Below are 22,840 nucleotides of genomic sequence, written 5' to 3'. Positions count from 1 at the left end.
CAGTGAGAGGGAAAACATAAACAAACTGGAAATTATATCAGGAAGTATTCGCCCTCCTCTAATGTAAAACTGGCAGCAAACTTATTTTGATGGGATACTTGCATTTAGAGCAGCTTCTCCACATTTCTCAATTGCAGCTAGACCCTGATTATGAATGTGGGTTTCCAAAAGTTTTTTCAGCTCTCCAAGGCCATCCTGGATTCGAGATACAAGGTTATACATGCGTCCCAAGTCTGGAAAAAAAAAAAATAAAATAGGAAAGCCAACATCTCCCATTTGTATTAGCTATGACTGCAGTTTCCCGTTTACAAGTTGCCAATGGGAGGTTAAACATCCACCATCACCAAAACATATGCGCAATTGCTCCTATAAAAAGCCAGAAAAAAACTACAGCAAAAAAATTATATGGTATAGCAAATCTCTGCACTAACCTGGAAAGCTAAGATGAGTTAAGAGAAAAAAACCTGTTAAATATTAAGATTTGTTTTACCTTCACATAAATCTCAAGAAGAAAAGAAAAAACCAAACAACTTAAGTTACAGAAATACATTTACTTCTGATTTCTAGTTTTCATAAATTTAAAAAGGTGCAATGATTTTTTTTAAAACGGGGTTAAAACCCTTATGTAGATGAAGTTTTGAAGTGTTACCCTGAATTAGGACTGTCACTAGTTACTGCTGGCCGTGCTAAGAGTGCAACAATCTCCACCTGATCACTGTCCTTTAAATCTTATTCTGAACAGGAAAGTTCTCAGGGATCTAACACCCCCTGTGGCCTTTTGTATAAATAACATTTCTACTTGGGGCAACATCAGTAGTAAGGGTTGGAAACTTAAGGCAAAATGTTATGTATCGATATGACCTTAGCAGATAAACTGAAACATTATAAACCAAATTTCCTCCAATAAAGCACTGTCAAAAGCCATCTCTTAAAAAGACATTTAAGTAACTGATGACCAGTAGAAATAATTGTATCTCAGGAAAGAAAAGGTTCTGAAACCCATGGAACAAAACTAACAAAGGTAAAAATAAATTAGACATCATTTCACGTATGTTAAAGCCTCATATTAAAGTCTCACCAGTTTTCAGCCAAAACTCTCCAAAAATCAATTAGTAATTTTGAAAAGTCTAATATTAAAGAGAGTTCTGGGTTTATTATTCATTTTCAACAGGGGAGGTGTTTTGTATTTTGAGTGCTGAACTCTCTTTAAAAAAAAAAAAAAAAGAAAAAAGCAAACTTTAATATGCCCATAAACCAGGTACACAAACACACTAGTTGCCTCCGGTAATCGTGCCCTCTCTGAACCTGCACTCAAGTGAAACAGTAAACAACCGAATTAGTTACTGTAAACTAATGAGGATATTTCACCTTGTTGAATCCATCTTAAGGTTGTCAGCTGCATCTAGCACTTCTAAAGTGTAAGGACTTCTCTGAAATGCTTACGAGCAATATATTACCACATGAGGATTACCAGATTAATTAAAGCAAAGCAATCAAGAAGCCGTACCACTACTTAACTCTGAAATACAACACACAGAACTTGATGCCTTTGATACCGAGGCAATGACACCTTTATTCAGACCCATTTCTGTATAATGCTTTCCCTTCCTTAGAACTTTGGCAAGCTTAAACTTTTGGATTTGAAAAGCAAATATTTTTTTGCCTCGCTGAAAACCACATTCACAATCTGATGTTAAACTTCTATAACAGTGTAAGAACGCTCTTCTTTTTCTAAAATTAGGTAGGTAAAAAGGTAGGCAAATAATGCCATGCATATTATATCATAATATCATATTATATCGTTATATCAGGCAGCTTATTTTGATAATTAGCCACTGCTAGACCTACCCACAAATAAGGATTCACACGTCGGTCTGTCAGGATGTCTGTATTTGGTGAAATATGGAAGAGACGCTGCAAAGCCTCAAGGAAGATTTACATGGTAACTCCACCTAAACCATTACAGCCTGCTCCCAATAAACATTAACTACTTCCTATAGGTGTCATACTAATGTGAATAGGTAAGATATGACAAATGTGCCCACAACCTTTCTAACTAGTTGCACAACGCGATTAAAAAGTTACAGAACACCAACAGGAGTGGCCTGTAATACAATATGCTTAACAGACTTCTCATGGGAGGACCTCAAAACCAGTGTCCTTTCAAAAGTAAAGCAATAAAGATTTTAATTGACAGCAAGATTTCATTATAGTTTTAGGATAGTATACGATAGCCTATTTTAGTATGTTACAAATTCGAGAGTACAGTGATTAAAGAACGAATTCTCAAAGAATCGTTCAAAATAGATGTTTCTAATCTTGAGAATTCACAAAACTTAAAAAAGGCCAGGGAACTACTGTAATTTGCACAAGTGAAGCCCAATAAAAAGAAGAAAAAAATAAATCAAGCATTTTAAAATGCCTAATTAATCTTAGAAATATGCCAAATAAAAGTAAAACCAAAGACATAGAACAAGATGATGCCCAAGACACAAGGTAATTATTTTTTTTTTTTTTTACCCCGACAAACTTACGGAATTGCATCACTATGGTAAGTGACTCTATTGAAGGCTCACATAACCCATGAGCTCCATAAAGGGGGGAAAAAAGAAAAGCCTGAAGTCCTGAGTCTAGACAAATTTTCTTGTTCGTGCTATTACTATTTCTTCTGTCAGAAGACATTTATAAAGTCATTTTACTAGTTAACACCCACCTGTATCAAAATCTCTTCCAATTACAGAGTAAATACATTTATTTACAAACATAAAGAACATCTCACTCTTACATACTAATACAGGATAAAAATCTTTTATTTACATTTGAAACAGGTAACTTCTGACCTACTAATCATGCTGAATTGCCCTTTTCTATTTCAAAGCATCTCTTGCTTATCAACATGACGATTATAGCAATTATTCATGGTTGCTCTTTTAAGGTTGATATATAAAGAGACAGAGTCATAGTTGCAATTCACATCTCTCAAATGAGCAGTATCAACTTAATCATAGTATCTCTTACATTCTGTCACTTTCTTAAAAGCAGTATTTCAGCTATTGAGCCTTACCTTGACTTCCTATATAGATTTAATTAATTCCCCAACTAGAAAAATCAGAAATTCCATTCACCCTTATTTGCATGATGGACAGGAATTATTTGGCCCTAGTTTTGACTGTTATTTTGTGCTAAGCATTAACTCCTGACGAAACTCATAAAAACCAATACAACTGACAATTCCTTAAAGACACCTAAACTCTGATAATCTTTACTTATTTTAGAGGAACCACTGAAGAAGTCTCTATTCTGTGTTCTCTATGAAGGTATAAACTCGACCTATTAGTGGCACTTAAGACTCATTTTCACAGCTAAAATTATCATTTAGTAATTTTCACCCTTTCCTAAATGCAGTTTTATATATTTTATGTACTGTATTTTAGAAGCTCCTTATTTGCTTCTGGTCCTCTTTTAACATTTCCTATACATGCTTCCAAGCAACCTGGATTTTAAAAGTCTCACTGATAACTCCAAAAGATCCATGGATTACACTGAAACAGCTTTTAAGATTACTGGTCTGTTCTTCATCTCACATCTCTCTCATGCAAGCTTCAGGTCCTGCTGGAAGGATGGCTCAAGTGCTCTTGAGGCTCTTCCAGCCATGTTAAGAGAAATCAAGGTTAGTGCTGTTTCGCCTTAATATTTGAGATCAGAATAAGCTTCGTGAGACGATATCCTCAGCCATCCCAATTTAATGAAAAGCTGCTTGTCAATCAATTTAGTGTCTATCTTCTCTTTTAATCTAATTCCTGAAAAAATCACATTTAGCCGTCATCAGAATTTACATTATTCACAAAAAAATCAGGGAGGAGCTCCAAGCCTAAAACCAATGTTTGAATCTCCTTACCTTCATTTTTGTCAGCATCCAACAAATTCTGAAACTCTGTATGAAATATCTCCAAGTGTTTTTCAATAAGTACTTGCTCACATTTCCGTGCTAACTCATCTTGTGTGCTCTCATGGAGGTATACCTGAACTCTACGCTGTTCCTCGAGAAGGCGAGCTTCAGCCTACAGAACAGAGAGATAAATATGAAAACTGTACGGAAGGTGGAACAGAAATCCAACAGCACAAAACAGATGACTATTTAGTATATTCATCTAGAAAACAACAACAAAATCAAATATCTCCCTAATGCAGTGTTATAGTCCACCTACTTAAGCAGTTATTTTTCTGGGAATCATAATGTGACCCACCCCCCACACATATGGAATCAATGTTTATGTTGATGATAATATTATATACTGTTTAAATGGGGGGGAGAGTCACAGCAAGACTGTTTTCCTATTGCTTCCGAGTAATAAGTTTACCGGTGGAAATCTGCTGTCAGAAAAAGAGAAAGCTGCTGACATGAGACGCTGGGAGTTTTAGCATCAGCTCTCCAGCTACAGAGGCAGTTTTGTTTAAGACAAACATGAATATATTTCATGCCTCCACAAAACTAAAAGGCAGAAAAATACAATTTAACAGCATGCCCATGACAAAATTATTTGAATGTTCTCATCTAAATTCTTACACAGAAAAGCTTCCCAATAATGTACAATCATTTAAATTATACTGGCATTTAATTTGGCATATGAAATGCTACATATGCATATCTTTGCAACAAACCAAAATTCTAAATGTCACTCAAGGAACAGTACTTATGCCAAAAAGTAAAACGGAAGTTGTTTATATAACAATTACCTCTATTTTGTTTGCAAAGGTATTAAAGCTTCACTTTACAAGCCATCTGTAATTGCAGCACATTATTAGGGATAAAGTCCAAATTATTTAAATTAATAATGTCACCAAAAAAAGGAAATTAAAGTAATGAATTTTCCTAGTATTTTAGAAAATTGACCAAGTATGAAAGATCTTATTAGGGACAACAACAACAACAAAAGAACAATTTCACTGCAAGTACACCGCATCATACACAGACAGCTTTAAATACTCTCTGCCACTGGTAGCTTCACTCATTTCTGTAATAATTTTGCACGTAGCTCTTGTGAAACAGTCCTGGATTACTGTCTCCTGGAGTTAAACCAGTACAGGTCAAAACACAGGAAACAAAACCAACAGTTTGGGAAGGGATATAAGCTCCTGCTTCAGAGTATTTGCCAGTTTCTTACAAGTGATAAGTAACAATTAACTACCTTACTGACAAGAGATAGTAGCAAATCTTTCTGATGAATGCTGGAAACTAGAATCGGACTAGTAGGACTACTTATCTTGTGTTTAACCAATTAGGTATTTCTGTAGTTCAGGAAATTCTGTCACTTCTAATGCTGCTTCTTAAAATATCCTTAGACCTTCACACTTTTGCTGTTAACAGTCAACTCTCACTTTGAGCTCCTTTATGAAAACAAACATTCACTCTGACTTCAAATTTGCTTATACTCTCTAATTTTTTGTGTTCTTGTATTTCTATTTTCCTTTTAAAGTCATTTCATAAACAAGAAAAATAGTTAGTTCACACAACAGTATCTTTGGCTGTTTTATCTATAAAGATCTAAAATTCAATTTGAGACTTTATTTCAAGGGACAGTTTTAAGGAATACTGACCTTTTTCCCTACAGCATATCAGGCTATGCCAGCTTTACTCATGAGTTCTGGCCTGAGAAGAAAAATCCACAATCCTTCTAAACTCAGTAAGTCTGCCTTTACAACTACATACACACCCCCTAATTCTAATTAAGATTTCATTGACTACTTCTTAGGATGCCATGTGACTGCTGGACAACTTGCAGCTTTTCACACCAGTCTCACGTAAGGTGGTTCATAACGGAAAAGAACCCTAATTCTAGCAATACCTGAGTAATAATTATGGGGAGTACTACTCTGTTCCAGGCATTTAAGTGGCATGCAAGATTACAATACCCAAACCAAAAAAAAAAAAAAAACCACTAAGTTTACAACACTGCCTTGTCACATTTAAGTAAAACATATTAAGGATCTTCTAAGCACAACGAAGTAAGATAAAACTGAAGGACAACCCTATCTGAATTTTAAATTAATAGTTCTGAAAACTTGCATGACCTCTCTTCATCTCTCCAGCAGAGCACGCAGACTAGAGAGATTAGACAATTTGTTCCACTGAACTAGCTTTTAGCTTCAATTCATAAGTTTCCTCTTTTTGTTAGGTCACATCCCTTAGTTCATATCATTTTGCAAGCTCTGATAGTATTTACTGTAGAGTCTAATACACATCTTTTTCAGTTTCATCAGTTAAATCCCAGAAAACGAGTAATGAAAACAGTTTCTTGTTCAGTTTGATTTCAATGTATGCACGTTATCTGCAAGGAGATGCCAAGACAGCCCAAAGAGTTTATGTACATCTCTAGTATGTGAATTTGAGCAGAGACTTAAGACGACATGCTTTCTTGCTAAAGATTTCCCCTGCCTTCTGCTAGCTTTATACGTTTTCAGCTTCAAGATCACCTTCAAGCAAAGCGAGTTGCTCTTTTGTGGGGATTTTTGAAGTCTTGGAAGATTGTTTGGGGTACTAGTAAGTTCTTTCTACTTGCCACTAATCTCTAGTTCTTGAAATAGCGATGACCTTCAGACAGCTTTTTACTGTCCTGTACCAAGGAAGCCTGGATGAGCCAGTCACTCAGGTTATGAATGACTGAAATCCCCTCACTCTGTTTTTACATATATATTTTAGGATTAAAGACAAGACATTGAGGGGAAAGTGGCAAAAATCATTAATTCAACAACAGAAAAGTAAATACAGGTAGGTCTGGGCACACTGAGCAACTACCCCAATGCATTAAAAGTAGGATTCAAGGCCAACAGCATCCTAGCCTGTATCAGGAATAGTGTGGTGAGCCGGACTAGGGAAGTGATCATCCCCCTGTACTCGGCACTGGTGAGGCCCCACCTCGAGTACTGCGTTCAGTTTTGGGCCCCTCGCTACAAGAGGGACATTGAGGTGTTGGAGCGTGTCCAGAGAAGGGCTACAAAGCTGGTGAGGGGTCTGGAGGACAAACCTTATGAAGAACGACTGAGGGAGCTGGGGTTGTTTAGCCTGGAGAAGAGGAGGCTGAGGGGAGACCTTATCACCCTCTACAACTACCTGAAAGGAGGTTGTAGAGAGATGGGGGCTGACCTCTTCTCCCTGGTGACAAGTGATAGGACGAGGGGAAACGGGTTCAAGTTACGTCAGGGGAGGTTTAGATTAGATATTAGGAGACATTTTTTCACTGAAAGGGTTATTAAACATTGGAATAGGCTGCCCAGGGAGGTGGTGGATTCACCATCTCTGGAGGTGTTTAAAAAAAGGGTAGATGGGGCACTGAGGGACATGGTTTAGAAGTGGCTCTTGTCAGGGTAGGCTAAAGGTTGGACTCGATGATCTTAAAGGTCCCTTCCAACCTCAACAATTCTATGATTCTATGATTCTACTGTGTTATTTCTAGGACTCCCTCCCTTCACCCCTCCTTTTTTTTTTTTTTTTTTTTTTTTGGAAATCATTGACTTTAATGCCAAGACTCAAGACAGGATGCGTTCTGTGGCAAAAAGAGTTTTACACAAAAGAAACACAAAGATACTGCAGAGGGAGGGATGTATATCTATATATTACGTACTCAAAAAAGCTCTCTTTTTTAAAATTAAACTGAAAGGGGAAAAAAACCCAAGCAGCAATTCAGAAAGTGAGGAAATGTGCTGACAAAAATATATGAAGCAGCACTTGTCCAAGATGGAAGATGACCCATCTATTTCACATTCAGTGACACTGACCCAATAACCAGGCTAGAAATAGTTCGTGTTTATCCAGCTTGCTCTTAATTGCCCTTTCTGGGATCCCCCAAACCAGAGAATTTAAATCTAGCCTCTGTTGATCACAAGTATTGTGTAAGGTTCATTATATTAAAATATTCTGAGAGAATTAAAGCTAATTAATGATCTACTTCCTTGGACAGCTTGCTCAGGAAGAGATTTCAATAAATGTGCCAACACACAGTTCCTTGCATAGGAACAGTGAGCTTGTAGGTCTAAACCAGAAAGACTCTTTTGGTGTCTTGAAGTCTAACGAAATCTGAATTTATTTTAACATTCTCTTCTGTTTTGCCCATTAAGAAAGTTTCAAACTTTCATTATACTTAACTGAAATACACTAAGGAGACAAACTTCAGACCAGGTAAACACAGAAGCAAATCAGCACAGGAAAAAGAGCTAACTGTTTCTGTAAAATAATCAGCATTTTAAGAAACTGATAATAAAAGCCAAGAATTTATATTACTTTACCTCTAAACAATATCTGTATTCAGAAAACAATCACAAAGCTTACTTAGTAACTTACCTTCTTCATGTACTCTGTGACTGGATTCTGTTGCAAGAATTCAGTGCTTTCTCGTGTATAAAATCTCTCTGTGTCAGCAAGAAACTGAGATTCAAAGGACTCTTTATAGACAGTTAGTGTAGGTCCTTTTGCAAATGCATCATCTTCATTCAGCCCCAGCTCCACTACAAAAAAAAAAAGCAGCAAGTAATGAAAAATTGTCTTTTATGAAGTGGTCTGTTGCAAATAAACATGTACCCTCCTTCTAACTTACATCAAGGTAATCAATCAGGACAGTATCAGCACCACTTTTTAAAACTTTTAAAAGTATACATTTATTTTGCATTTAAAAAATAAGCATCACAAGACATTACTCATGTAAATTGCACTTTTTGATACATTACTAAATGGATGATAAGATTTGGAAAACTTCACTATCTCAAAAGCTAGTTCAAATTCCCCTTCTGTTTCTTCCTCGTAAAGTCCCAGATTATACGCATGTATGTTTTTTTATTAATGAAACTAGTCATTCATCTGCACGGCAGGACTCTCAATTTCATGCAAATTCGATAAAATAATCCCACTCCGCTGCGTAAACCACTGTGCTTCCCCACTTCCAGAATTAGCTCCTAAATAAATGATTCATAAACAACGAACACTCTTGTCTATCAGTTGCACTTTCAAGCTTTACACACGTGGTATAGTCAACTGTAATTGTGTCAAGTGTCTCTATAAGCATGAAGTTAAACAATATATAACTGCGTTTATTTTACTGTAAAAATCTTTACTGGACATCCAAGGAGGTGGGATGCTACTTCTGGACTCTGATAGAGGATATATGTTTATTTACGTTTAAGAGAGTAATAAAACCTCAAAGAAATCTCGTTTACCGTAAGATTGTACAACTCCACTGATCAGCCTTGTATTGATAGTTTCACCATTTCTTTCCTTTTCAATCAATTTCAACACAGCATTTGTTACCTTAGAAAACAGGGATTAAAAGTAAATCAAGCTCAGAGAAAGCAGCTGGTAGGTCAAGTACAGTATTTTATCAGGACTGTATTTCTATATTAAGACAAGTCAAGATCCTTGCGAACAAAATTTAAGGACACCTGAACATATAAGTTTCCTACAGACATCACAGGTTATGCTACACTTTAAAGGTGTACAATGTAATTACAGTCCGATTAGTGGTAACCCATGACAGGGTATGAAAGTGCTTAGTGTCTTTTTTTTTTTAATAGCAAAAAGCACCTTCTAAACCAAACTTCTGTTTGTTTTATACCTGAGAAACAAGACAACTTTGCAGTAAGAGATGAACTAACTTCCTGTACTTTACACAAAGAACGCTATCGACTTACGCTGATAAATAATGTATTGCAAATACTGTTCCTCTGAAATCTAGGTAATAAAATACATAATATAACATAATACAGTCTCTTCATCACGAAATACTGATAAATAAGAACGAAATCAACATATAAAAATATACATTTTGTTGTGATGGAATGTCGTGTTATATATCGTGCCAATTCACTAACTAAAAATATTTGGTTGACCTGAATCTCCCAGGTATCAGTGTAAATTTAAAGATTCACAGTAACATTAAGGAGAGACCAAAATCCCGGACCTGTCAATCTTGACTCCTGACTTAAGACATGACTGTCAGCCTGTGCTCCTGCCTGGCTTGGAAACAGCTGAAGCCGTTACTTCATTTAAGAGGTGTCCCTCTCAGCAAAGAGATAACAGAATAGTCTTAGTATCAAGGTTCAACCGCACACACAAAGAAAGGCCCATTCCCCCCAAATATTTACCTTTTTAACATCACAAAGGAGAAGCAGAAGGCTCCCTTTTATTTTCTTGGTCTGCCCTGTCCCCTTCCCACCCTGTCCCCATCCTCCAAATGGTCCGTGGAACAGTTACTAACAACATATAAAAAATTAACCATATAAAATAACACTATAGTTATAGCATATATATATATATATATACCTGCTTATTTAATGGCCTGAATAAGCAGTCTCTCCAGGTCACCAAGGCAAGCTAGAGGCAAAAGGAAGAGAGAGGAAAGATGGAATAAAGGAAATTTTTTTATATGTATATATACACACACACATACACACACACATATACATGCAGGATAACTCCTTAAGGAAAGCTGATATACTATGCTAAATAATCAGAACTTTTTAAATGATTGGGGATTGGACTACATGATCTTTAAGGTCCCTTCCAACCCAAACCATTCTACGATTCTATGATTATATTGTGGCACACACATTTCTCATGCAACAAGACTGCTCCACAATAAAATTACCATTTGCTTTATTACTAACTCTACCCAAGCTGTCCCCTTCTCTGACAGTGATCCACTGACAATTCTGAATGCTAACAAACCCTGCAAATTACCTTGACAACATACAGCCTTTTTTGTTGGCGACTTTCAGGCTGACACAGTCCCTTAGCATTAGGCTAGTGAAGTTAAGAGGGAGGGAAGTAAGGATACCAACTGTTTTTCTACCATATGCAAAGTTATTTTAGTGAAGTGGTAAAATAACACATCACTTTTCTAATGCTTCACCAGCAAGGACAACAATTATCCTTTATAAAAAAAAAAAAAAGTACTTTTAGTTATCCAAGATACACAACTTCTGCTATGTTTTTCCCTTCTTTATATTACATTACAAAAAAATTATCAAGATCACATATCAATCTTTCAGAACTGTACCAAAATAACTTATATTACAAACCAAATGTTGACTGCATCTTAGCAGCTTGGATGATAAAAAATTTGTAAAGATGTATTGAAGTCAACAGAAAAAAAATGCAATTTACTTCTCCATTCTGCATTTGAAACACTTGACTGAATTCTGAGTGGAATGACAAGGTCACGCTGACGCACACATATAACAGTATAAGCAGCAAATATTTAGAAACAGACAACCCTCAACAGTCTAATACTGGTAGTCCCAATACGTACAAGGCAGACTGAACATCTCTCAGGTTTAGACCCATGGAATTTTTACAACTATACTGCGGTGGGAGTATGGAAAGGGGGCGGATTTCCACTTTGCCCACTTCTTCAAAACTTCTACGAACTTCCTACAAGTTTCAAGGAGCGATCTGGAGGATGATAATGCAAACATGACAGATGGAATGGATAAATCACTCAAGTCAAAAAGCTACTTACTGAATAAATTTCATATATTCCTTTACGACCTTCATCGCACTCACGACGAACCCAATGTCGATTGAGGTAGGCACATATCCCATTCAATACTTTGCTTGAAAACCTATAATCTTCCCACTGTTGAGTGTAGAATTTCAGCACACTCTCATCCATCAAATCTTCACCATCCTAAAATAACAGTTTGCCAGTACTGTTGGGTAATTTTAAGGTACAAGCAAGATATATAATGGTATACAAATTGACCGTGTAATAAACCTACACCATGCAGTGTATTTATAGGAAACATAGTGCTAATACATTTACTTCTACATTAATAAAGCACAAGGTCAGTATGAGATTTAGAAATTTAAAAACTGGTAAAAAAAAAAAATGCACAGCATAGACAAAGCTCCAGAAGACGCTCCTGTCCCTCCTGTGGGAGAGAGCAAGAGGGCACCACATTAGAGCTGATGAGTGCGCTAGGTAAAACACGCCAGTGCAACGGTAATGCATTCAACATAACAATTTCCGTAAAATATACCACCCACTCCCACTGCTGCTACTCGGGGAGCTGAAACAAGTGAGTATGGATGGGGTCTTCTCTAGGACCCTGTCAGGTAGTAAATGGAATCTTGTATTCTTGGAAATGGGTACGGTATCATATTTGTTCTTGTTACAGGAAAAAAAAAGATAAAGTTGTAACACATGGAAGTTCAAGTATCTTTCCAAAGCTTGACTGGAAAAGGGAATAAAACCAGGAGTGCATTCTGCATAAGACCTCAGAGACCTTTATGCAGCTTCATAAATGGATTACACGGTAGACTTGATAGAACACCAAGAAGCTTTTATTATTACTCAAAATTAAAATCCCCAAAGTTAAAAGCATGGTTCCTTTCCAAGAACAGCGAGGAACCATTCTCTTACAAAGCAGCCCAACATCCTGCTCTATTAGTAGTTTATTTATTGAACTAAATTAATGGCTACCGTCAGGCATTTTCAACACTACAGGCAACCATTTTTTCAGCATTATTAATATGCTGGTTAATTAGTTAGAAAGTCTAGCTATTCTCGTTGAAGATGAAGGACAGCTTAAGGTGGCACATAGCATTACTTCTGTAAAACACAGAAATGCTGTTTTGGCTTGAAGAAGAAAAGCAGCTCACAGGTACACTTAGCGACTGATCTATGCCTGAGGTAAAGCCTATAAAACATTCTAATGGCTAATGGAGACAGAAGTAAATTTCAAGTTCATTCAGTTTACTTCCAGTGGCTGCATACACCTCTAGGTTTGTTGATACAAGCTTTTCTCAACCCAGGCCCTATTGCTACTACAAATGCAGATCGATCTAATGTCCCATCTTACCTTAAGGAGATTTGTCAAGTAGTTCTTCAGAAATTCTTTTAGCCGTTTGTACAATTCCAAGCCAACAAACTGAGCACCTCCAGGTGTCTGGCCCTTTTTCGATTTAGAAGGAGGTACTCCAGCTCCCCGTGCTTGATTAGACTGGTGTACACTAGTACAGTAGTTATAAACATGACTGAGAGGAAAGTTAAGGAATATGCATGTGCCAGCATGACACATTAAAAATACAATGAAAAACAATATGTTAATTTCAATAAGCTATTTTTATGACTGTAAATGACTTAAGCATAATACATTACAAGATGCATCAGCCCACATAAAAAAATCAAACCAAAGCTAAGAAAATAATTTTCATCAGAATTATCTGCATCAGAAATGTGTCAGACTGCCAAGTGCACTGCAAACACTGACACCAACATTAAATTTACCTAACGCTTACTTAACAAGACCACCAAGAAAACAAAGCAGCGGAATTTGCTGATAAGATTATTTTCAAGGTTTAAATGGAGTTTATTTGATGTACTATATTGGCCTTCTACAAATACGTAAGCTTTCATTTGAACAGGAAGAAATATCAACACTAGCCTCAAGGAACATTCAGTAGTTGAAAACACAGAGGATAATATTTTTGCACTCTTTCAAACACAGTCTTTTATAAAAGATTTGGCCATGTAATACTGGCTGACAGGGGACAAACCTAGAAAGCAGTAATGGTGAGACATACTCAAATGCACCCCACAAGATGAGATTCACCAGTTGTAGGCTACAAGTATAATCCCACCATTTAAGTAAGCGGTAGCAATAATTGTGCCTTTCATACTGATACAGCCTGGAAGACCGGCTGTATCTGTGAACATAACATTTCAAGAAAACATTGTTTTCTGATCTAGAATGTTCAAATATTCAGAATTCTTCCAAAGTAATACGTGGAAGTTACATTGCTCAGAACACTTCAACTAAGAAAGCATCCTGAAATAAACCGTACTCCACAAACAAGGAAAATAAACTACCTCGGTAGCACTCAAATTCAACTTGATGAGGACTCGGATCTGACAACAAGAATTATCCTAATGACTCACCTGGAAAACGATTACCAAACAGGAACAAAGCTACTGGGAGTCTGAGGGCAGACTTTTGAGTCACATCCCTTGTTAGAGAACATCATATTAAGCAATCCAGAATGTCTAACTTGGTTTTAACTTGTGTTTTAACTAATGGGACAAGCTTTAACCACTAGACGGACTTCCTCCACAGTATGCCATGTATTAGGAAATTAATGCATTGCTGAGATTTGCCTTTTATCTTTCCCTTCAGAAAGGCCAGCACAATATAATGGAAGACATCAGCACAATTAAATACCAAGGGAATTATAAACCCCAAATATACGATGCATTAGAGTCTTTATGGACAGTCTTGCTTCTAGTATTTCAACAGTAAAGCTCAAGCAGAAAAATCTCTTAAAATAAACAGTTAACTCCCTTGCAATTACTTTTTAAAAAAAAAAAAAAAAAGCTTCACAGACAAATCATATCCTTAAACGGGGCTTAAGTATCAGAGTATCCTGCATGCCACCAGGAACAAGGCTCACGGTCTTTGTGTTAAACTGAGAGGAAAGCCTGCTCAGTCTATACTTATGTACTTGTTCAAAAAGTCATCACATTCTGTTCAAGAGCGTAATGCTCTTCGCCTAAGATTAACCCTTTTTGAAAACGTGCAGCATTCATTTCTCATGTTTCCTCAGCCAGGTGCCAAATAATTAGATTTCCCACGATATAAACCAATAACATAAAACCTTCACTTGTTCTTAGCAACTGAACATTTATCAGCCTCTTATCTCTATCAGCCACTTATTTCCTGGACATTAATGATTTCTTCCAGCTCCTAGACATTTGTTTGTTCAACTTTCCTGGCACTGTTGCTACTTTTACGATCTATGCTTTGATTTCAGAATTCCCTGTTCAAGTGACACGACCTGCCACACAGCATCACAATTTTTCTCTAGATACAAAACTTTCTTGCTTTTCACAAACAAGAAAAGCTGGGCCTACCTCACAGTTTAGCTTTAAAAAAGTTAATATAAGGTCCTCTGAATTGTGTATAGAAAATCTCTCTATCAAGATACAAGGAATTCAGGATGAATCTTTCTTCCCCTCCCCACTCTCCTATCCCAAGTGGCTTTGAGCAAGCCTAAAAATACAAGGATTGTCCAGATGACAGGTAATTCTTGCAGGTTTTATAAACACCGCCTGATGAAAATATTCTTTCTGTTCATCTCCAAGACTAATCACAACAGTCTTCAGAAAAACAAAAGACCAAGTTCAGAAGACACAAGCCTTTTTCTAACCCAATACATTTTACTATTAAAACCAGGGTTCCTTGTAAACAGAGCGACTGAGACCTTCTGTCCATGCCTGACAGTAAGCAACTCAGAAATGGAGTAAAAATATAGCGGTAATGCCCATCTTTACTTGTTATTCTAGCTTGAGTCTTGCTAGTCGAAGTGTCCAAGACAGCACTTTTGAAACACTCTAGTTTAGCTGTTCTATCCAAGTCAAACTGAAGTTAGTTTGCCTGTGCATAAGGCAGTTTGCAAGTGTAAATAACTCTTTGACATATTATACATAAAAGAATGCTCTCTCAGACTTTGTTTACAATCTGTGTCCCCATCTGCTAAAGCCAACCGCTGACAGAAAGACTGACATATTCAAAACAAAATCAGACTTGCACTGCTTACTACGAAGTACATGACAGTTCATCTGAGAATCACGAGGGGAACGCTATGAAAAGAATTCTTGGTTGCAGAAGGCAAACTAATCTCCTCAACTGCTTCGTGTGCTGGAAGCCATATACATATCCAAACAGCTATTAGGAAACATTACTGTGGGTGTTTGCACAATTCTGCACAGCAATTCGCATACTATAACAAGCAGAGAAGTTAATTCATCAATGGAATGGTCTGCACCGCAATGAAGCTGCACTGCTCCCCAAGCTTCTGGTTGCTGAACTTCAGATTTGGCCCAGCAAACAGACAAACCATCTACAGGAAGAACTGATCGTCTCTTAACCTCTACACCTTCCTTACAGTGAAGGAGAAATTACATTACTTATCCAAATTAAAACTGAGGTAGAAGACTGGAAGGAAGTTTATAAATTGATTCAGCATTGGGCTGCTCAAGGTGAAAAATGTTTTTCAGAACTTTGTTCTTCTCTGAAACTCTTCAAAATGGGATAAAAGAACCACCTAAATTACTTTTACCACTTTTCTCTTTGATATAACTCACACTGCTTTTGACAACCTTGACTCAGTTTTTCTAAAGCTGAGCAGTGCAAAGGAAAAAAAGAATTCCCATGCTGCCACACCATAATGAATTTATTTCCATTGAAGGAAGGATCCTGACACACAACCCACCTGGAGGGCTTACTTGCCACCTGCTTTTCCAGTAGCATGGGAGTTTTCTGCAGATAACCAGTGATTTGGACTGGGGAAGCGACTGCCACTACAATTCACCATTGTCCCTGTTCCCAGATCCTTTGCGGAGCAGATCTGAACTTCTGTGTCCACACAGGGGAAGTGAAACAGGCTCTTTCAGTAGTAGTGCCTATACTTTTTGAGCAACTACACCATCAAAACACAAGCTTAAGTGCATGACAGTCACCTGCAATCTACCCTCCGCCCCAGAAAAGTACCAAAATACTCCATACAGCAGTTTTTTTTCCTTCAGGAGCAACTGTAAACAGAAATTACACAAGACAAGTATCAGGTTTGTAATCCAATACACAACAGGACAACACTCAGATTTTACACTGATGGGTACAAATTACTCAGTTTCACATGACCCCCTAATCTTAATTTTTTTATAAAGAAAACAGTTCTGCTGAGGTAATGACTGATCCCCCTTCCAGCAGCACAGTTGGGTGCCCACAGTTCTTCCATTTGGCTACGAAAAATTAACAACTGGGCTAAACTGGCTTGAGGAACAGATACTTAAAAGGAACTGAAAGGGAAGCAGAATTAATACAATCTAGCACAAAACTATATAGGGCAGAGAGAAATGACAACAAAGCTTTTGGAAAGGAGGAAGCATGCAGCAACAACCACAAGAGCTGAACAACTCTCTAACCAGAATTTCTCATTATTTCTAGTCTCTTTATTATAAAGATAATTTTAGGTATAAATTTGCTGTTCCACAGATCTTAAGCTGTAATTAACTCTATGCTGAATGTTCTGACACCTCAACAGTTGGCCTACAGGAACAAGTTGAGATTAGCTCCACTTTTGCCAAAAATTTGTACTTTCCTAGATTACACCAAAGGCATGAAAGAACAACATACAGAAAGTTACTGAACATACCAATAGGAAAATTGCTAGGACAGATTACAGAAGTTTTGTATTCTTGTAAAACCACTTTTAATACAAACAATACAGCTTCCTATATTTACTAGAGAACAGCTTTACATATTTTCTTCAAAATTATTAAAGCTATTTCTACTCCTGTGTGTCCAAAAGATTAGACTGTGCAAACCTCACAAAACCACCTCACGCATAAGTAAAGCTGCTAAGAGAAGTGGATGTGCCTATGCGACTTTAACGTTTCATAAGCCAAACGGATGAAGGAATTTTGCACAAAGTTTTGAAATTATGAGGTTGCCAAAAAGCAATCACTTCTCAGAACAAGTACTTTAAATGCCCACTTTAGCTTTTTGGGGGGCAGCGGTAAAACAAAAAACCCAGAAACCAAAAAACCCAGAAACCTTCATTCTTCTCAGGGAGGTACCAGCAAGAGCCTATTTTAAGTATGTGCAGTTCGTCAATCAGTAAGGAAGCATACCCCCACGAGGCAGTTCAAAGAAAACAAACAAACAAAAAAATTAAGACCCTGCCCCACACATTTTCCCACCCGTGTTTCAATACACTTTATCCTAAAAATCAATTACACATTTAAGTCTTTAGGTTACATACAATTGCACTGTTGAACCATTCCCAATTTAGTCAGGGGAGGATTGTGGCAAGAAACTGAAGGAGCTATTACAGCATCAACTGTGCAGCTGCTATGAAAATCCAGGCATAACGAAGCTCAGACATGTTTCTACAAGTCTAAGATCAGAGAAACTTCCAGCAAAAGCCATCTGAAGGCTAATAGATAACTTCTTGTTTCCCTCTTCACGGCATAAACTCAAAAGAATCACAGAGAAGCACTGAGTTACAAAGGAAAACACAGATTGTCAAAGCCAAATGCATATACAAAATGTACAGTCTTTATGCCAAGGAAGTGTAAGAACCACCATAACTGAGGTTGCTTTTAAGTTTAAAGTTCTTTGCGTTGACAGAAGTTGGTTTTGTACATAATATTCTTGGTTACTATAAAAAGCAAGTAGAACATCAAGAAATCGTCGTGGAGAAGGGCATAAAAAAAAGGAAGCAATCACACTAATACAAACATATTCTGCACTTCTTTCAAACTGAAGCAGCAATTTTTATAAATATACACAAAAATCACATAACCCTACCTACCTTTCCAGACAAGGAAAAGTGTATTAGGTACCCTTTTAGCATGTAAACAAATACATTTACTTCTACCTTTGCATACCACACTGAGAAACACTATGAAATATCATATTGAATATAAACAGGATTAATGCTAGCACAGAGCAGAGGCTGCTTTGATGTGTCCAGAGTGACCTTAAACAATTTGACATTAAAGTGAAAGGATGGCTTGGAGTGAGAGAATCTCAAGAGAAAGTGGAACAGTTTGAGGCTTAAAAAATGCATGCCCTAACACCCCAGTATCTCTTCTGTACAGAAAAAGCATAATAATGTGTTAAGGAAAAAAAACCAACACCACACCATGCTGCCTGGTAACAACAAATTCATGTGATCAGAAAATAAAAGATTCACACAGTTTTAATTTACATCTGCTGATCCAAAATCCTACTAAAATAGAGGAATTCTAGTGAAAGCCACTAGGACAAGGACCTGCTGCCTGGTAACAACAGATTCATGTTATCAGAAAATAATAAAAGATTCTCACAGTTTTAATTTACATCGGCTGATCCAAAATCCTACTAAAATACAAAAATTCTAGTGAAAGCCACTAGGACAAGGATTGCAGTAGAAGCAACCACAAAAGACCTTGGCAAATGGATGCCAGGAGAAGGGCTTCAGGGCTTTGCCTGGGCAACATGTACTTACTGGTGCTGAATCTATCCACAGGTGAAAAAAGGTAATGCATTTCTACATTCTATTTTACGAACAGAAAGATTACCCTAAGTCATCTGGTATTTTTAAAACGCAAGCATACTACACTTAATCATTTAACGTTTAACACAACCTTTTCCTTTATCACTTGCTAATATCTGAGGAAAAAATCCCATCTTATAAAACAGATTACAGTAACCTTTTGTGATGTACAGTCATTTACCTTTGGTATAACGGACAATTGGTAACTACCACTTTGTCAAAGTTAACAAAATTGAATCACAATAAGCAAATTCAGAAACAAGGAAAAGATTTTTCATAAAATAATGAAGTGTGACAGAACAACCTAGCCTTTACATAATCTTACTTTAAAATACTTAAAGCAATTATTTTTGAAAATAATTACTGTGACTAATAATGGGACAATAATATAAGAAACACATCTGTAAAATTCAATAGACTTGAGCAAATTTTAGTCATAGTAAATTCAGCCATTTAACTTCAAAGTTTCATGTAAGAGCTATATGGTAATTATGCCAAACACAGCTACTCAAATGTACTCTAAGAGCTGCTGAAATCAACAGTGTGATGTTTATGCACACAACATTAGAAAGACCGTGAAAGTCAATTCGGACATTGCAGATGCACTTTTTAGTAAGACACCCACACCTACCATAGTACTGTATATTCCTCCTCTTATTAATTAAAGGGTTTTAAGATATCTTCAGGTAAATAAAAACCTTATTTGTTATAAATTAATGGTACTTGGAATCTTTAAGCAGTCTTATTTTTCACAATTGAATTCTCTTTAAATATTAAAACTGGACAAAAAGGTTCCTCTCTTCCATATGGGCATAAATTAACTACACTGTCTAAAATATTCCTTAAAAATGCTTCTCAGATTATGTTTTGTAAATCAAGACAGTGAAAGCACGAGTATATGCCAAAGAAGTCATTTTGACATTTCAAATAAAAAGCACACACATATGAAATAAAACCCCACCACTAAGCTTCCCATTCACCAACCATATCTGGAAATTGAGAAGTTGATACACGCTTGGAGGAAGAAAATAAGAATTTCAGAAAGTTATTCAGCTATAAAAAAAAATTATGCTAGTTTAACATAGGGCGGGAAAATTTTCTGATAGTCTAGTACCTGGTCTGAGAAGCTCCTTAAGACACATAAAACAAGAAGAGGAACAAAATCCTTTTGTTCTCTCCACCAAAGAGAATGGATATAAATCCCAATTCATCCTCTCAGACCATGAGGCCTAAGGAAAATAAATTGCAGACTCACTATATGATTAGTTTGGAAAATGGGCATCACCTTCTGCCAAAAAAAGAAAAGCAGCACAAGATGTACAATTATTTTATCATTGCCAAATGGAGTTTAAGAAGAGGTGTCCATAAAGAAAAGCCACTTACAGCAATATAAATATGAGTAAGTTGAGTAGGAACAATTCTAGTAAACAAAGTAATAGGTCTTCGACCAACAATTCAAAACAGAAACTCACAACTTGCTGCACGCAAGCACAGTCCTCTCTCAGACAGACTAACTGGCAGCTTCCTCCAAATAGACTAAAAGCCACAGAGAGATATTCTGTATACATTGACACTACAACAATTTCATTACTCCTTGACTTATTGCAACAACGGGGATCCTTTTTTACTGTTGCAGAGCAGAGGCTTGAACTTTGCATAAAGTAGAGAGAGTTACTTCTGAGTGAACCACGCTCTCAGGTGCCGTGTACCAGAGTTCCAGGAGCAACTGACTCCTGAAAATCTGGGTAAGGGACAGAAAAACATCCAGACAAAGGATTTCATTTTCAACAATCTCACACATGGGGAAAAAACAACAACAATAAAACAACATGGGAAAAAACCAAAACAACAAACACACAACAGTAAACCCCAGTCTCTTCCACAGAAAGCATCAGTCTAAAGAAACTCTGTTTCTATATGGAAGTTGCAAATTCTCAACAGGAAACACAAAGAACACACCTCAGAAAGTGATTAAAGCACATTAGTACATTGATCTTCATAACCACGTAAGGAGGAGTAAATGAAAATATCACAACTTCCATAAAGGACTGTTCTTCTGGTTAGGTGCTTTGGCATAGCTGGCAGGGCAAAAGGAATCACGAAAGCTTATGTAGTTCTGAAAAACATTTGGTAATCACCTTATCTGACAAAGAATACACCCTGCAACCAGGAGCACAAATTAATCTGAATTAGAAAAAAGTAGGGATGAGGACCTCTATAAACACCATTCAGAAACAAGATTTCTTGGTTCATCTCTTCAGTATTCTGATCTAGAAAACCGCTGGAATAATCAACCTCTTTCTTCTGCTGCTGGAATGAAGAAAAAAAAAACAAACCAAAAAACAAACCAAACCACCTAAAGTACAAGCTCTGGCCTGTACTCAGAGACTGAATCTAGTGTTTCACAAAAAGAGACACTTGGAACAAAGAAAATGAGTGGAGGTAGGATGGAGATCCAAACCATCTGAATTGCATAACTCTTCCAATTCTTTCCCAGATTCACTTGAACAAGGCAGAACAAAAACTTCCAAATCTCTGATCAATTTTGACTGAAAATTTGCTACCAGACACAGGGCTAAATGCAGGTTTGATTGTATGAGTGGTTCTCTTCCTCTTACAAATTAGAGGGATGAAACAGAACACATTTCAGGAGCAATACTCTATCAAAAAAAAAAAAAAAAAGAGAGGCAGAGAAAAAAAACAGGACAAAAGAGGATGAGGAAATGACTACACTGTCCACTGCACAAGATTTCCAAGCTGCTGTCGCATCCAGCAGCCTTCTAAGTAGGACTGATGTTCAGAACAATTACAGCTGCAGCTGAAACTCATCTGCATGTGTTCTGCTTTCTAAACCAAGCTGTTTGGAACCAAGTCAGAGCTTCCCAAAATAAAAGTCCATCAATCTACACCACTTGCCGTACGCAAAGACTGAGCACATGTTATAGGTACTGCATCTGAAAGGGAAGTAATCTTTTAAGCACAACTTTTGAACATGTGCACTTAGTATAGGATGCAAAGGGCATTGTTATCTTCATAGTAGATTAAAAACTCTTAGCCTAACCACTGTCAAGTATTCTGAGTTATCAGACTAATAAATTAATCCACAGAAGTCAACTACCAAAATCATCCACTAAATTAGCTCACTTATGAGAGAAACAAAAACAGCCCTAAATTTCAGACCAAACAACTCCTTGAAGCAGCGACAAGAAGGAAATGAGTAGTTAATAAACAACATATCCCTTTTATAGCTTCATTCCAAGAATATCTGAGAACATCAGAAGGAGAGGAAAAAAAGCAAGTGTTTTAACATTACCATTATAATAAGTACTCAGTCTGCAGTTACCCTGCTTGACAGACCTCACAAACTGGAGTATATTAAAGGCACTCAGAAGAAAAAAAAAAAGGACTCTCTCAGAGGTTCTACTACATGTCAGATTTCTATCAGACATTTAACTTTTGCAGACTCGTTTCATTCAGTCAAGAACAATGCTGAACCTAGCACTGTGAGAAATCAGTCATTTTAAGTCTTAATAAATGTCCTTACCCTAAACCAAATGTTATTTCATCTTCCCATCACAACTAAAGCAGTATCCCAGAAACACTCCGCAGACTGCTCAGGGTTTTTCCCACCCCACAGGAGCATGGATTCTGCAGGCACAGATAAGATCACACATGACCTCCGAGATTATATGTGCAGAAAAACTGTTCTGTCTCCTTAGGAAAGCCAGAGAACTACAGAATTAATTGCTTTAT

General features: G+C 36.9%; 1 protein-coding gene across 1 annotated transcript in view; it reads right to left on the bottom strand.

Annotated features, from left to right (window-relative positions):
• Positions 1-22,840, bottom strand: part of CUL1 (cullin 1) — a 55,595-nt gene that overhangs the window by 15,196 nt on the left and 17,559 nt on the right. Inside the window, exons 3-9 of the mRNA XM_063325645.1 lie at positions 12,850-13,024; positions 11,508-11,675; positions 10,310-10,360; positions 9,208-9,298; positions 8,339-8,502; positions 3,899-4,061; positions 103-233 (exon numbers count right to left, since the gene is read on the bottom strand). Coding sequence (XP_063181715.1) covers positions 103-233; positions 3,899-4,061; positions 8,339-8,502; positions 9,208-9,298; positions 10,310-10,360; positions 11,508-11,675; positions 12,850-13,024 — 943 coding nt within the window. The remainder of the gene's footprint in view (positions 1-102; positions 234-3,898; positions 4,062-8,338; positions 8,503-9,207; positions 9,299-10,309; positions 10,361-11,507; positions 11,676-12,849; positions 13,025-22,840) is intronic.

Source organism: Chroicocephalus ridibundus, chromosome 2 (assembly GCF_963924245.1).
Source record: "Chroicocephalus ridibundus chromosome 2, bChrRid1.1, whole genome shotgun sequence".
NCBI classification, from domain to species: domain Eukaryota; kingdom Metazoa; phylum Chordata; class Aves; order Charadriiformes; family Laridae; genus Chroicocephalus; species Chroicocephalus ridibundus.
Note: the sequence above shows the minus strand (reverse complement) of the source record. Positions and strands in the feature narration are given on the sequence as shown.